Source organism: Hetaerina americana, unplaced genomic scaffold, assembly GCF_022747635.1.
Source record: "Hetaerina americana unplaced genomic scaffold, ioHetAmer1.1.p SCAF_6, whole genome shotgun sequence".
NCBI classification, from domain to species: Eukaryota; Metazoa; Arthropoda; class Insecta; order Odonata; family Calopterygidae; genus Hetaerina; species Hetaerina americana.
Window position 1 is genome coordinate 58,860,907 of NW_027287205.1, and position 16,860 is coordinate 58,877,766.

Below are 16,860 nucleotides of genomic sequence, written 5' to 3' on the forward strand. Positions count from 1 at the left end.
GTACAGCATTGAGGTCATCTGATAAAGCTGCTGTATCCTCAGGATTACGGATACAACATTAACGGATGGGTAAACGACATACTCCAAACAAGTTAAACAAAAGATCTGCTGGTCTAGCCCAAGATAATACTGAGCATACTTGTGAAAGTTCCGAGCCTTTAATTATCTAACTGCCTGGTTCAGGCATCTCCCAAGCCACACTGCTCCTGAGTCAACTGTCAGCCTTGAGTCAAAATGCTCGACCTTTTCTATTCATCAGCATCTCATCTCTCAATTTTAAATAAATTTTTTTGTTGCAGTGTTAAAATAGTTATAAGATAAGTAATAAAAGTACTATGGACAAGGAACTTGGTAATTCTCTCGTTTTAAAAGATGGAGAAATAAAACCAGCTAATTTACCCTTTCAAAAGCAAACTAAATAAAATAGAGAAGAGAATAGACGTGATTTTTAAAACGCTGTGCTTTGACAGCGACGCAGAATTGCATGCCGGCGTAAACAAGTTAAAATGTAAGGCGGCAAATTTCTTCAAAGACGGAATTGAAAAGCTTATGTATTGCTGTGATAAATGAATCAGTTTTAATGGAAACTAATCAGACAAATAGATAAATAATGTTCCCTTCAGATGTACTTAATAAAATTTAGTCTTATCACTATGTTTATATTTTATTTCAAAACGTAAGTTATTTTCTGGAGAGCCTTCCCTGAGAACTCGCGGGATTTTCTTTTGCAGCGCACATTTTAACAGTTCGCAGTGAACAAAGCATAAGAACCACAACCTACACAAAACCACAGCGGGACGTGTACTGAGTATAGGGACGTTTAAACACCAATATGGTGGCACTAACTCTACCCACCCGGCCCCGCTAGACCGAAACGTAAGTTACTTTCTTGACATCCCTCGTATTATCTCTTCAAAATACATCCAATTTTCTTGAAAATATTGCCTTTTATTTAGGAGGCTATTAAACGGGATAGAAAATACTTCTTCTTTTCCCTGATGACCGATGACCATAAGGTCAGAAACAGGCCGCGGAACCAGCGTTTTGAAATCGTGGAATTGCATTTTGAGATTGCAATTGCTCTTGAGAGAGTCATGCCTGGAATTAGCGTTGAAAAGCGATTACCAAAACTGTTCCGAATTCAGATAACTGCATCGTCATCCGATTGGGTGCGTCACCATAACGGGTCATGACTCCTAAGATTGGATTGTCGCAGCTCCCAACCCAGTTCTTCGATCCACCTATCTATCTCTACCTGTCCACAAATGTCCTCTCTTAGGCATCTATCATCATTTTATATTTATTCATTCATTAGACAGCAATTGGGAAGTATCAGTTAGCAAAGAATCACCTTAATATAGGTAAAATAATAAAACAGGAATCTCAAAAATACGATTGCAAAATGTGTTCTTGTATAAAAAAATTAAATAAATTTGAGAAACTTAGACTTGATAACTATCATAATAATATTTCAATAGGTATTGTTCTCCTAAATGAATAAACATACTTTAAAATGATATATTTTATAACATTAAATTTTTTATACACACTACTGTCGAAACTTCAAAGTCGTTTGTTGAAGACATGCGATTACAAAGTATTTTGGTGAATTATACTTTTACAAGTTCCATTTACGTACAAGTTAATGCACCAAATTTTTATTCTCATCTCGGTTTTTCCCCCTAATTCTTCCTGTACATTAGGCCCTCGGCGACTGCCTTCATCAGGTCGTCTCAGTCGTATTTAATTAAGTTTTCCCTACAACTTTTCCATTTAATTTCTTCATTTTCCAACCCTTCGTAAATCTTCTCGTTAATTATACGATCCGTCCAAATGTTCTCCGATGACATGATATATCCGCTGTTTCCAATCCTCCCATTTCCTCTGCTGTTATGGTACATGTCCCAGGGCATCAAGTATCCTTCAATGCTTTCATTTGTCACTGATTTAACGTTTATCTTTTCCGCCGCCCCTTTTATCGACGGTCTCATTTCCAACGTGTACGGTCAGATACGTTTGTGGTCGACGATCATCGACACTCGAAATCAATGGTGGAGAGAGTAGGAGTCTTCTCGTCTCACACACTCGATCACTCGGGAACTGCCGAGTGAGGGAGGGATGATTAAGACCACGCAGGGATGGTATGAGTTGATTTTATGCCTCCATATCTCCGACCTATCTCCCCATCTTTGCCCACCGAATAGTCATCAACAGGTTGATGGCTTTCTGTGTCCGAGGGAGGAGAATTGGAGGGGTGTAGCCAGGACGTGGGCGAGGGGAGGGTTAAGGGAGAGAGAGAGAAGGGTCCTTCACCATTCACAAAACAAGACATTCTGGGTCTTCTCCCAACCTCCCCCCACCGTGTTCGTGTTTCTCCCCGGCTCCTTTGCCCTCTTTTTTCCCCTTTCACGACCACTCACATGTTCCGCGCCCCTATAGACGCAACCACCTCGACAGAAGGCCGAAACCTCTTCATCGTCCCTTCAGCGCATAAAAAAAGGGCGCAAAGAGAAGAAGATACAGATAAGCCATAAAAAAAAGACCTCTTGTGGATCTTGGCCGATTGAGGGGACAATTTTGTTTTACGATGACCGCTGGCTAGAGGAGTAGGAACGTGTCGGAACAGGAAAATTCTCGTCGTGTGCCCCACCGTTCGGCCTTCGTTCTGACCTGCGGAATTTTTATTCTTTCAACCCTTGCCTCGTTAAATTATGGAAAGCGTAAGGGGTTGGTGGTGAAATGGTGTGCATTCATTGATATTGTTGGAACTGTATACATTAGAGCCTGCACTTCAGGACGATTTTGTAATTAATCCATAAATTAATCTTTTGACGTTGATTATTTTTTTATCGAGATAACTACCTTAGCCACTTAGTTATTACGTTGTCGGCTGTGATAAAAAGATGAATGGATTTAATGTAAATGGCGAAAAAAGAGATAAGGAATGTGCACTATGGAGAAGTACGAGGGTGAGACAGTTCGAGAATTCGAACAATGAGATATTTTTTGGCAGAATGCACTCACATCAATTTACTTGGGTTTTACAAGTACGTGTCATCCAAAACCAGGGGGATGTATATATATATATATATATATATATATATATATATATATATATATATATATATATATATATATATATATATATATATATGACCATAAACACAGTAATCAACCCGAAGGTCGGTTTGGTTGGTGATGGTAGAGTTCACCTACAGAGTACTAAGCCCGATGGCGTGTGAAATTCACCCATCAGGGTAGGGGGGCCAGTGCCTTTCCCTGTGCCGTTTATGGTTTCCCAGAAAGATCTGGTACTCGAAAAACCACATAGCCTGGGTGGAGCTGCAGGTGCCCAGAGTGCCTTGCCGGGGAATATATATGAGTGATATTGCGGAGGGATGATTAAGACCGCGCAAGGATGACAGGGTACAGAGGGTATAAAGAAGAATGCAGGAGGGATAAAACTGTGTCCCTCATTCTGTTCCCTTCTTCTTCGTCTATCTTTCTTGTCATAAATCAACGGGAACAAATTTTCAACACTCATTCAATCACATGAGTCATGATTTGACAATAGAACACAATGCGTTTTCACGGAGAACACAGATGTTTATGTTCTTTTATATATTTATCTCTACACAGAATATGATTTAACTCCTACGTGTCATCATCAGACATATCACCTCGCAATGATAACGATTAGGCGTTGAAACTCGCGTTATGTCGAAAAGGAATAAAAAAGTGGGCAGTGCTCTATGTGCCGCTCATTACTTTTACAGTTTTGCCAACCGAGATGTAGATTAATTAAATTATATGAATATGAATCATTTAACGCTCACACATAAGGAACAATTTTTGTTTCCGGCATTACGTTCGTGGGTCTAGACTTCAACGGAAGGTTTAACTGGTAACGAGACAGACAGGCATGAAGAATCTTTTTTCCTCGACAAGATTAGTGCCGAATCAGTTAAAAATAGCATATGACATCATGCTAACTTTAGCACAACGCTAATAATCACCCAATATGTCTTCTCATAACGCCTCACTTTTGACGACTTTCAGGTTAAGACGTAGACGTGCACTGTTAGACTAAAACGGAGTTACTTGGCCGCGCCTCTGCCCTTGCGTGTGTGATGCCGGAAAATTTTCCACCGACTCCCGCACCCTCCACTTTCCAAGGAAGAGCCACAATTCCATCCGTAAGCTGAGGCGTTCGTGTTTCCCGCTCGAAGCTTCCAGCCGCTCCCACGGAGGTCGCTCCTGTTCGCCCCATTCGGTATTGACCGGCTTAAACGACGAGGAAAGGCGGGGCGGGAGGGCGTGGTGGGGAGGAACCCTTTGGGGATGCAGAGAAGCGGAGGGGGGAGTGGCGCTGGAGGGGAAGGGATTGGATCTGGGGGCGGGGAGGGAAGGTTAGAGCGAGAGGGAAAGAGTTGTACTGTGGCGAGTCGAGAGTGAGGAACGTCAACGTTGAGTGTCATCACATCAGCCTCGCGCTCTTGTAAAAAAATACCTCTCTCCCCTGGTGACCTGGGCTCAAACCCCGTTGCCAACGGTTGGCAGTCCACCGTGACATATTCAGGGTCGCCCCTGATTGAATAGGCCTCGAATTATATCAATCAGCCCAGAGCTTCCTGCCATCGTCGCCCGCTGAGCCCTTTTGGAGGGGGCCTCAACATGGTGAGCCATACTGGAGATGGACCGGAGATCAAGGCTATCGATACAGGTGAGTGTGTGCATGCCAGTTTAATGGGATAAACGCACTTGGCGTGAATAATCTACGAACGTATGAGACCATGTTTAAGACGTACCTGTTCGACAAGACGTGGTATCTACGCTAAATTTCGATGGATTTATAATGTCAACCTGTTATGGAGAAATATTGGGACATTCGGATATATGAGTGTATCACCGAGGCAAGTGCTGTTGTTATGTGTAATCGATTCTCTGGTCGAATGGTTAAAAAAGCTTGTATGTTGTGTGTGTGTATGAGAAAGTGCCTTCCTCGGCATTACGTAAAACGGAAGGTTATTTTACGGCACCCGTTTGCAGAGAACGACGTTTCGAGGTTTATTTGAATAATGCCACCGGGACGGAGCTCATCTGGGTATTATATGTCGGACATTTTCCAAATTGTTGGCATAGTAAACTTCTCCTGTTAACCATTGTGTCCCATCTTCATGACGGTGTGGTATGCAAATGTCTTTATTGACACGCTGCCTTAGGTGAAGGGCTTATTTAAGTTACCCCTAGATCCCTAAAGCAACAAGGTGCTGCTGAAGCGGAACGCCGAACAGACTATCACCACAGCTAATGGGTTGTGAAATTCCCCGTTCATGATTGAGTGACCCATTGATAAAGCGCTGTGACGATGTCGTGGGCGCCTTCGTCACTAAGGGGTAGCATGGATATTCCATGTTAACGAAACAATTAGATAGGGGACGTTCTAGATTTCGGCGGAGAAAACATTTCTCTTGGCCTCTCGAGATAGTCTGTGTTTGGATAAAGGATGAATTAGAAGTGTGTCGAGGGCGGGCTTGTGGTCAGGGGAGGTGAGGGGAGAGTTCGCTGGATATGGTGGTGGTTCAGCGGATGCGTGTGGGGAGATTAAGTTGGGTGGAAAAGAATGGGATAGGTGGACAGAGATAGGTACGCGGCGGAGTGTAATGAGGCTTGTAATTTCCTCTCGTGGTGCGGCAGAGTGGGAATGTGTCCGGGGACATGGGTGTGGGTGGAAACGGGGAGAACGTTGTTCCTTGAATGTCGCGTTACGCCGCTCTTTTGTTCTTGCCACATGATATAGATCTTTCGGTTAGCTTAGCATCGCATCGTTCAAATCGAGACAGCAAAATCGTTGCATTCATTTCATTAGTGGTGTGAAAGAGATTTCAGGCATTTTGCCTCGGCTTTTCATTGCAATCAAAGTTTAAAAAAAATAGGTTTTCCTTAATATTTGTCAAAAAAAATAGTTAACTAATGCCAAATTTAACCGTGCACTTGAGAATATTTATGAAGGAAGACATAACTTAGGGCTTATCAAATCATCTTACATAATTAGACGATTGGACATTTAGTTAAAAAGTTGAAGTAAATAAATGTTTTCTGCCCCCTGCGTTCCATTTAAAAATCTCTGTAACTTTAGGACGGTGTTTATTAAAGAAGACATGTTAGTTACCATGACGTTTTTGATTATGTACGTTAAACTATATCAAATTGGAATGGGATCCTCAATATGAAAGATGACAATAATTAATGGCATTGCACAATTTGTCCTTGGGTTATTTTATGTTAAAAAAATACAAAAAGCGAGAGATGATTTTGAAAGAGAGATATATTTTTAAATCGAAGAAGGTTTCTTTGGATATAGACGTGATAAAATCACTTGGAGAACGGAAGTAAGTTTTTCAAGTGGTCTACTTTTGAGGCCGAATCAATTTCCTCTGGCAAACTTATTTCGGTGATAGAATGACGGACGCCAATCTCTATATCTCGAAAGGAAGATATTTGATTAGTTTGAGTGATTGGTGTAAGGCACATATTTCGTCGTAGTTTGATCCAGGAGGAAAGAATTGAGTGTGGTTTTGGGGAGCCGTTGAACAGTCAAAAACGGTGGTAAATTCGTTGTCTCCCTGCGAAACGTGGGGGCGTTGCAGAACATTGCCACGGCTACAAACACTCATCAGGCTAATCTTATTCTCAATTTTGTGTGCAACACAACCAAATGCACGCTAAATAAATCATTCCCTTAAGTTTTATATTTATATGCTAACATTTGGCCCCAGAAATTTAAGCAAGTTTCCAGTTCCTGATTATGAAGAAATCTAATGAATGAAAAAGTTGTTTATCGATATTTTGCAATGTTTTGAATATTAATTTCGATATTATATGCTAGGGAAAAATACTTATATTTAAATAAAAAGGCCGCCAGAAAATGAGAAACTCAAAGGGATATCAAACGTTTATCAAATCCATACTGGCTAGTAATTGGGTCATAGGTCACCTCGGTAGCTTAATTGGCAAGAGCACTCGGCCAGATCTCGAGGGATTCGAGTTCGAATCCCGGTCAAGGCGAATGATTTTTACACTCTGAAATAGGTCCATCGTGATGAGCATATTGCGGAAAACTTCGTTTAAAAGTTACTGTCATGACATCTCCTGTAGTTTCTTGGAATACCTGTGCACAAGGGTGGTCTGAAAAGTTTCCGATCTAACAAATTTCAGAAAAAATGTCCTGTATCTTTGTTAGGTCGGAAACTTTTCAGATCAACCACGTATTATTCTGTCTTTCGAAATACGTTTCGTATTTTCAAGGCAAAGGAAAAAGAATTTGCGGTATCTTGCCCTCTTTTTTTAAAAACTTATTTCAAGTACATTTCACGGTTTTACAAAGCAGTTATATCGTATTTCAGTTAAAATAAACGTAGGATATATAAGGTAATCATATTTCATGATTTTAAGGACACGATTTTACCTGATCGGTTTATAAATAATACCTACATAACCGCAAAATGTTCCTAAAGGGCGTTTAAGTAGCGCTTAGGCACCATATGTGATTCTTCTTGATCCATGGGAATCAATTGTGCGAAGGAAAAAGAATCCTCCAATCTACATACTCGACATGATATTGTCATTAATATCCTTGCAATATCTACGACAGAACTGGGATGTTTTGCAAGTTTTATTATGTTAACTTCACTGTTTTAATACGTTTAACCCATTATTGATCCATCGAGACTACCGATATTGATTATTCAGTAATTCAGGTTATTTCACGACAGTTTATAACGCAGATTCCTCGGAGTTTCACAAAATAATTTAATCAAACTTTCATGACATATGTCCCAAGTCAGCAGGAATATTTAAAATGATGTCCTAACTGACGAGAAGTTTCATGTTTCCCACGTTTTTTCCATCGTTATATTCCAAAACTCTGCCTTTCACAAACATATCTTTTTGAAATCAGTACCGCATACTGTGTGTTTCTGTTATCGCCGATTTAACCCCAAGGTAAAAATTACTATGGAAAATTTGATACGAAGCATTAGCTTGTATGACGTGAAACATGGTAATTAAAGAAAGTTGATAGGTGTTGATTGGAGGTTTTCATAAATTGGTGTAGAGTAGGATGAAGAAGGTGAAATGAACGGAAAAGAAGACAAATGTAGAACTACTAGGCATGGTGGGGGAGGGGAAAGTATGCTGGGAGAATTGAAGAGTTTATGTTAATGCCTAGCGTCAGGTTTGCAGCTAATAAATAGAACGGTGATCATTTGTTTCCATTTAATGTACTTTAAATAGTAGGTTAACAATAATAAAACAATGCTCTTTTGGAAACTTCCATAACTAATTTGTACATTTGTTACCCTGGTGTTGAGGTGTGTATTCCCGTACCTTAATATTACGTACGCGTACATCCGTGACTCATCCAGATCACCATTCATGAATATTTGATATCGTATTAATGTATGTCATGCTTTGAAACGGTTCTTAGTTTCTCCGTAAATATCGCTATCTTTGGAAATTCAGCCATATCTCTTATGACCGCAGGGTTTTCGCTAGGGAAGTTTGAAATTTTATCGAAAACTTCCCTGAAATAAAATTGAATTGCCTATAATTGTCTCTTTCCTTCCATTAATTTTGCAATAATAGCATGAAAAAAGAATGAGTTCTGTGCCTCATATGATTATTTCTAATGTCATGCTAGTTATTAAATATAGATTTTTGTCTATCGAGATATGTCATATAATTGCATTCAAGACGTATACTAGAATTTATTATGTCAGCAAAGATAGTGAAACTGACCGATAAATTAGAGGGTTTTGTTTGTATACAAACCTACTTCGGAGTTATTTTAGCTTTCTTCCGTTCATCGAAGGCTATTATTTTGGAACTCTACTTGCTCAATGTGTATTTGAGGGACATTTGAAGATGGGAAATTTTTGAGAACTTTTACCATGATATTTCCGAGTTAAGGGTTTTACTTTAATGCAAAGAAGTTGTTGAATGATGCAATTATGGGATATGATATTGCCATCCTTTCGAATAGAGAGTTTAATTGGTTTGCTCATGCTAAGAGAATGGAAATTTTGGACGCAATTGCTCACAAAAATTGTTGTTTGTGTATTGACTGTATTTCAAACTATTTGGATCCTTGAAAGACCAAGATGTTAAATTTTAAATCCTATTTAGGACTAAAGCCCGGTGTGGTCGTGCATTCAAACTGTGCAATTGGCATAAAGCGTTTCCCTGAAAAAAATCAATCTTATGACATTCATAAGATTCAAAGAGTCCCTTAAAGGGTTTCCTCTTAGAAAATTATTTCAGACTACATTGCTATTAATCCGGAGTAGGATGTGGAGGAACCGTATTTGAATAAACTATTCATGCTGAATTACCATCATTCAAAGACATAAGTAAATAGATGAAAGCTATGTTGTAAAATAAACGTAATTCTATGCAAATTATCGTTTTTATGCACTAGTAAGTAGTTTATTTCTTAGATTACTTCAAGGGTAACTGTGATGTTTTGATAAGAACAGAATCCTTAAGATATGGAAACTGTAAAATCATCCACCCGCATCTACGTCCTTGCTTTGTCATCAATTAAACTTAAGAATCACGAAGGTAAGCATTAATTCTGCTACTGGACTTGGATTACATTATCATAATTCACTATGAGTAATACTCTAAGAATAATAAATTTATCAGACATATTTTCTTCAGCGTAGCGGCGGAGATATTGACAACTCGTATGAAAATGCTTTAGAAAATTACTTGCCAACCGGAATCAAATGCGGAAACTTACGGTAGATGCAATCGCGGGATTGGGATGTGTAATTGGTAAATGTTTTCTTTGCCATATCCTCTGTTAAACCCCCGTGGATTAGTGCTGGGGGTTCGTGTGACCCACGGGAGACTGGTGAGTGGAGAGATAACGAAGGGGACTCTCTTATAACGCATTCTCAAGGTTTTATTCGCTCACGGAAGGTTAAGCAGGTCGAGAGCGAGGAGCGACGGCTGTTCATGGCACGATTACACTGGATTTAGGGTACACCTAGCATATAGAACGGGAAGGCGCAGCTTTTTTTGCGTCTAACACCCGCATGAAAACGGAGAGGGGGTCGAAATGGGAGTAAGATAAATAGTTTTCCGAGAGTTGGCGTGAAAATAATCTGGAACACACATTCCTTTTTACATTCTGTACCCTAGTACACTCGATGTAAATGAAACCAAACCAGGTTTAAAGGCTTCATCCCTTATTAAACCTGGTAAAAAAAGGCTGCCATGGTGTAAAAGTATCTCTAAGTGACAGATGACACAATTTACATGAGATATTTTCAGTTTTATTTCAATTATTTTCAGTATTACGAAAGACAAACGGTAATATTTTAAGTTTGGTGCGGTGATGTACCAAAAATCTCGGATTAACTAGAATAGATCACTTCAAAATTTTGATATTCGTACGAAATGTTGGCAAATTTACAGAATATAGGTAAAAGAGGTATTAAGACAGAATTTTACGTATTATTCATTCATTATTTTTATTATTGGATTGAATCTCATTTGGTTTTCTTTGCTAAAGAAGTTTTTTTCCAGCTTAAAGGTTTAAAAGGAAACGAGATAAATTATAAAAACTAGGTATTAACTGATCAACGTTCTGACAAATAATAAATGATTAGTAATAATTGTTCGATAAAACAACGGGCAAGGGAAATGGGAAATGGAATTTAGGGTTTCATAAAATGGGTTGGAAAGCCTTGTAAGAATTTTAGAAGGAAATTTGATAGAAAATTCGTAGCTTTGGGAAAGGTGTTGCTATATTTTAGAGAGGATTCGGAAGCCTGTATGGGAGGGTAATATATTGTTGGAGCAGAAATAGTTAGGATTGTACTAAACACTTTTATACCCGATCATTATTTTTCCAGTTCACCTTTTGATAGAGAAATAAATGTTGCTAAATTAATTTCTCTAAAATTAAAATGTGTTTTTCGTCTGCACGCCACTCTTTGGAGGAGAGTTTAGGTGAGGGATTGGGAAGCGAACACAAAGCTGATGACCACTAAAGAATAATTATCTCTCTCCCTAGATAAAGGCATCTAAATTTGTAAATGAGTACGCACAGCGTAAGCAACATTTTGATAGAATTTTCGGTCCGTTAGCGAGAACTTTCACGGAATTTTCACTGAAGGAATTAGTAAATACTCCCAATAACCTATTTAATTTTTTTCTCTGCCGGTAAGATTTCGAAGCGAGATGAGCTTATCGATGTCCTTCTATGAGAACGTATCAGTGAAATAATTAGTTTAATCGCTATTACTAAGAGCAGTCTGTTAGCCAAGATAAATGCTTATCCAATACCTACGTACTGCTGAATTATTAATCCCGACATAACATACCGTAATTAAATACTCTAAACCCTTCATAGCAAAAAACCATTCTTCCAATAAATCGACCTAATACTCTACTCTACTCTCATCTCACTCTTAATTAGTTCATTGCCACTCAATATTCCCTGCATTCGTGTTTCCTAATTTCTTTAAATTTTTACCCAAAACCTCCTCTCTCTCCTCTTACTATACCTTGACCTTCTTCATTTGTTTTCTTTATGTCCATTTAACCTTTTGTATCCTCCTTCACATCCAATTCTCCAAGGTGTCCGATCTACGCTTATCCTCTTGCCTAAACGACCAGATTTCCGAGGCATAAAATACTAACCCCACATTAGTTATTACTTGGTTGTCTACCGCTTAAGGTAGATTTTGTATGGACGTAGAATATAATGTATAGTTTGGTCATACATTTTAAAACAGGTAGGGAAATGCCCTTCAATATTCTAGGAAGAGGGGATCGAGATGGTGCGGGGGCTAGCGCACTGGCTTCCCACCCAGAGGGCCCGGGTTCAAATCCCGGCGGTGTTGAATATTTTTCAGAGGTATCTCGATCCCTCCTTGAGGTGCTTTGTGGAGGGCACTTTGAGTGAGTACGCCGTCCGTCGGATGGGACGTTAAACTGCGGACCCCTTGGCGCCTTTCGTAAAGAGTAGGCTAATGCCGACGCCGGGTTTCTCTCCACCCTTCATCCTTTCCTATCCATCCCCTATGGCGCAAATGACCTCAGCTGTCGGTCGCCTCCCCTCAAAACTACTACTACTTCTAGGAAGAATAAGATAGTGAAGAAGGGCAAGGACAACTCGAAAGAGAGACCGAGCGCAACCTTATTGGTCGCAATTTGAGACCCAATAGTCTGATGAGATAGTTGTCGTGAGAAAAATGATCGGGAACCACTGCAGAGGGAGACCTTGGTTGAGAGAAATGGAACTAGTAATATGGTGTACCAAAGAGAGGAAATATTTGTACATGAAGAGATGATTTATGAAGAGAGTGGAGAGCTGGGACTGTCAAATCTCAGAATGGATGACCAGAGGTTATCATGAAAGAAGTTTCAAAACAATGACACTTTATTGTTAATGAAAACATAAATAAGTACATATATAATGTAATAAGATAGGATATTGTTTTGGCTTAATGTAGACTGTAAAAGGAGTGTCAGCTTTCGCAGAATTTCATACCTCCCTGCACAAAAATTCTCGATTGACAAGTGCCTACAAATAGCTTTCGTCTCACTCCCTGTACATAGTTCGTTCTCACTAATGTTAATGAATCCACGGTATTTTGATTAACAACCAAATTCATGCATTTATCTTGTATTTTTTCTTGTATTATGGAATTTCATCAAAAAAACGTTTTATTGCTGATTTTAAAACTTCTATCTCTATTTCATCCATCAAACTGCTTGAAAAGTGATTTCTACAATCTAATGAGTGGGGGCATTAGCCGTGTGTCTGCGTTCCATTCTTCCAAATAGAGCAGCCATTAGTGTTGCATTACTATTTTTTGACCTGCACAAAAGACGCACACAATATCTTGGTTCCCCTAAATAGAATGGAGAAAGTCAATTGATCCAAGATGGGGCCGGGAAAATGTCACAAAGCATCACGGAAAATATAAAAAACTTGGTCCAATTCATTGAATAAGTAAGCCAGTGTTAAAAATTGCCTAAATTCACCGAAATAAAACACGCAGTAAATAAATATACCGTAATCAACGTAATGCCAATTAAAAATACCGAAATAAAAATACACGTTACTAACAAGACTTTTATCACTTTGATATATTATGTGATATGTGCTATTTTATTGTGATAAAGAGTTAAAGAGAAGGAGCTCGAATGATTTAAGCATCTATCGTTGGTAGTGTAGGGATGGCATATCTTCTTCTAATACCGCCTGCGGCGGGCAGTTATCTCTGTAAAACTCATTATTATCGGTTGTCAACCCGAGGGAGTGTTTGTGGCGGCTCTTGAGCTATCCTGTTACCCGTCAATCTTTTCATCCCTGAACAGTTCGTTGCGCTGACGTCTTTCAATATCTGCTCCCTGGCTCCCCTATTTAGTTCTACCCTGATATGATGGCTACTGCATATTGTTTCCTCCGATAATCCGTCAAGCTTAAGGATATGACCAAATGATATCTCTCTTATTAGTGTCTCTTCCGCATTCTTCTCTGTTCGATCACTCTTATAAATGATTCTTCATTGGTTTATTTATTTTTTCGCCTCTACACTTTTCATTAATCTTTGGCAGTACCACATTTTTATAACTTCCAATCTATTCTCTGCCGCTAAATTGTCCATCTATCAAGTCACAGTAAATAAAAACTCAAACATAACATCAATCTAGTCTTCACGTATTTTCAGTCAAGTAACATTTACAGTTAATTCCTCTTCTAAAAGAAACTTTTTTCCATCAACCCTATCCTACTTAACATACCCATGTTACTTCCATCTCTGGTGAGCTGTTCTCCTAAGTTTCATGAAAATTATCTTCTATTGACTGAAGACAATTACCTTATTTTCATTCTTGGTTATCTTAAAAGTTGAACTCTTTTACTCCTTTGCCATTGAAGCTAATTAATATCGTTGTCCGGTTTTCATCTTCATAGCATCTATGGCAATGCGGCTATCTGCTGCAAATCTCAATAGTGTTATCCTTACTCGGTATTTTTGCACTTAATATTTCAAGTAGAGCTGGCTCATTGTATTTACAATATAAATATGTATGTATTAGAGATGAAGGGCGATAAAGAAACATTTTAGATAGCTTCTTCAATTATTTTAGTTCATTTTCTTCTTCTTCTTCCATATCTAATAGGCATACAGGTATGTCGCCTGATTTCCAAACAGAGCGCCTTCAATCGTTGTAGTTTGTTCCTTTTTCTTTTAGGACACGCAGTTTCATGTTCCCGTCATTTGAACTCCGGTCACTATTCCCTCTCATCCATTTTGTGCAAGTTTATGGAGCATATAGTTGCTAGTTCAGTCGTGAGACACCTCAATTATCAGAAGTTATTAATGACAAATCAGCACGGTTTCTGAAAAGGTAGATCCTGCCAGATACAACTTGCGCTTTTTGTTCATGATATTCATATGGCCGGAGAGAGCAATCTTCCAGTGGACGCGATTTTTCTAGATTTTCAGAAAGCCTTCGAAAAAGTGCCGCATAATAAACTATTGACAAAGCTAGAAGCATATGGTATAGATAGAAATATCCGGGGTTGTAATAATGACTTTTTGAATGGTACAAAGAGTAGTGATAGATGGAGTTAGCTCATATGCACTAAAAGCTATTTCAGTTGTTCCCCAGGGAAGAGTTATCGGGCCTCTCTTATTATTACTTTACGTTAACGACATTGAATTCGTAGTCACTAGTAAGATACAGGTATATTTATTTACCCTGTATGTTTATTTGCCGACGATGAGGTAATTTACCGAGATACTGTGCTCCTGAAGATACGGCTGCTTAATCAGATTACCTTAATGCTATACAACACTGTTGTGTCACTTGGCAATTACAATTAAACTTGAAGAAGTTTGCAGCGATACTATTTGGAAAAAGAGCTAGACCTTCTAGAATGCCTACTGCATCGGGAACACTGGAATGGAATTTGTAAGCTCAATTAAATACCTAGAAGTTACCCATACTCACGACCTCTCCTGGGTGAAACACATGCGGGGGATATATGCGATACGATTCAGTCCATATATACTCTTCCTACCACATTTATTTTAAACTTTTAGTAGTCCCGTAGGAATGTTGTCTACCCCCACGGTCTCATTTGATTTCACCTCCCATAATGCCCTTTCTATTTCATCGTCGAGTATGCCTGGACCTAAGCTATCTTCATCTACGTCATGTTCTCTTCCCATGTTTAAGCTTGTCGGTCTAAGTTCTTTAACTTACAGTTCTCTACTTTCCTTCCATCTCTCTTGGACCTTTTCTGCTTCAACTGTTTTTAACCTGACTCATCTCTAACTGTTAGCATATAGGTTTTCCCTTCTTAATTCACGATAGTGTTTTAACCTTCATATATAGCGCGCCAATGCCACCCTTCCTCTGCAAACTTTCCATATCATGGCACTACGTCTTTCACCATACTTCTTTTGCTTTGATTGTTACCCATCTGAATTTATTATTTAACTCTTTGTACTTTCTTGTACCTTCCACGTGTGTTTACATTCTTCCATTTCCTTCTCTCATATATCTTTCTAATCATCTCATCTGTGATCCATGAGTTCCTCGTTCTATTCCCGTTAACGGTCCATAGTTCCTTTTGTGGCTTTCAATATCCCTTTTTTGATGAATTTCCATTTTTCCTCGAAAGTACCTAGTTATTTTTCCTCATCCATGATTTTTTCTACAGCCTGCTGATACGCCTTCCACTTCAATCCAGTTAATGCTTCTACATTCCATATCCTCACCCGCCGCCCCTGCCTTGTCTTTTTGAAACGGACGCTACACTTCATAACAACTAAATTGTGGTCAGAATCCGCATCCGCTCCCGGAAAGCTGTGCGTATTTATCACACTGTTCCTAAACCTGTGCCTAACCATAATATAATCTAGCTGATATCTTTCTGAGTCACCTGAAATTTTCCATGCATAACTGCGTCTTTTGTGGTATCTAAACCAAGTATTGGTATGATTAACCCCTGTCTCCTACAGAACTCAATTGACAATCCTATCGACCTCTTCCTCCTTATTGTTGCTCGGTAGCATGTACGCCTGAACAACGACCAAGTCCGTCGATTCTTCTTTTTTCTCTACTTGTAATATTCTATCCGTTGCTTACTCTATGTTTACTGTGCTACTTCATACCTCTTTATTTAATGCTATGGCAACCCCTCGTCGGCTCTCGTCCCCGCCGCTGTATATTATTCTATAATTATCACTCCAGTAATCCCCGCTATCCTTCCATCTCGCATTAGCCTAAAAAATCTATATTTCCCCTTTCCATCTCTCGCTTAATATTCATTAATTTTCCTGCCCTCAACATTGTCCTAACATTCCAAGTTCCTATTCTAACTAATTTGGCCTTCTTCTTCTGTGTCTTCTGTTCTGCTGCCGTCTGTTTTTCTTCGCAAGGCTTTCGTAAGATGACGACCAGAAAAGCCTTGCATCTCCCGCTGCCAAGCACGACATTTGACCGATTGGGCCGAGTCCCTAGTTACCAGGAGTCATATTCTCTGTAGTGTCCATCATTTTAATCTTGGGAATAATAATTGAGGTGGTTCTCCGTTGCCTTCCTAAATAGTGTTTTTAACGTGACACAACCACTTTTCTTCTCTTGTAGTTCTATATTTTAAATATTGAGTTGTAGATTTTCAATAAAGATGTTTGAGGGTAGTTTACATTTATTATTTCCGATGGGATATCGTCGATCTGTGGCGCCTTGTTTGTCAGCACAAAGTAATCCAGGTAAAGCACCCGATAGTTACAAGCTCATCCAAGAGTTTATAAAAAGAGGTTG

The 16,860-nt window shown here is 39.1% G+C and overlaps 1 protein-coding gene across 1 annotated transcript in view; it reads left to right on the forward strand.

Moving 5' to 3' along the window:
• The first annotated feature begins 4,449 nt into the window (after nt 1-4,449).
• Syt4 (Synaptotagmin 4) overlaps nt 4,450-16,860 on the forward strand; it is a 519,138-nt gene continuing 506,727 nt past the window's right edge. Inside the window, exon 1 of the mRNA XM_071594356.1 lies at nt 4,450-4,723. Within this exon, the coding sequence (XP_071450457.1) occupies nt 4,675-4,723 (49 nt within the window). The 5' untranslated portion in view covers nt 4,450-4,674. The remainder of the gene's footprint in view (nt 4,724-16,860) is intronic.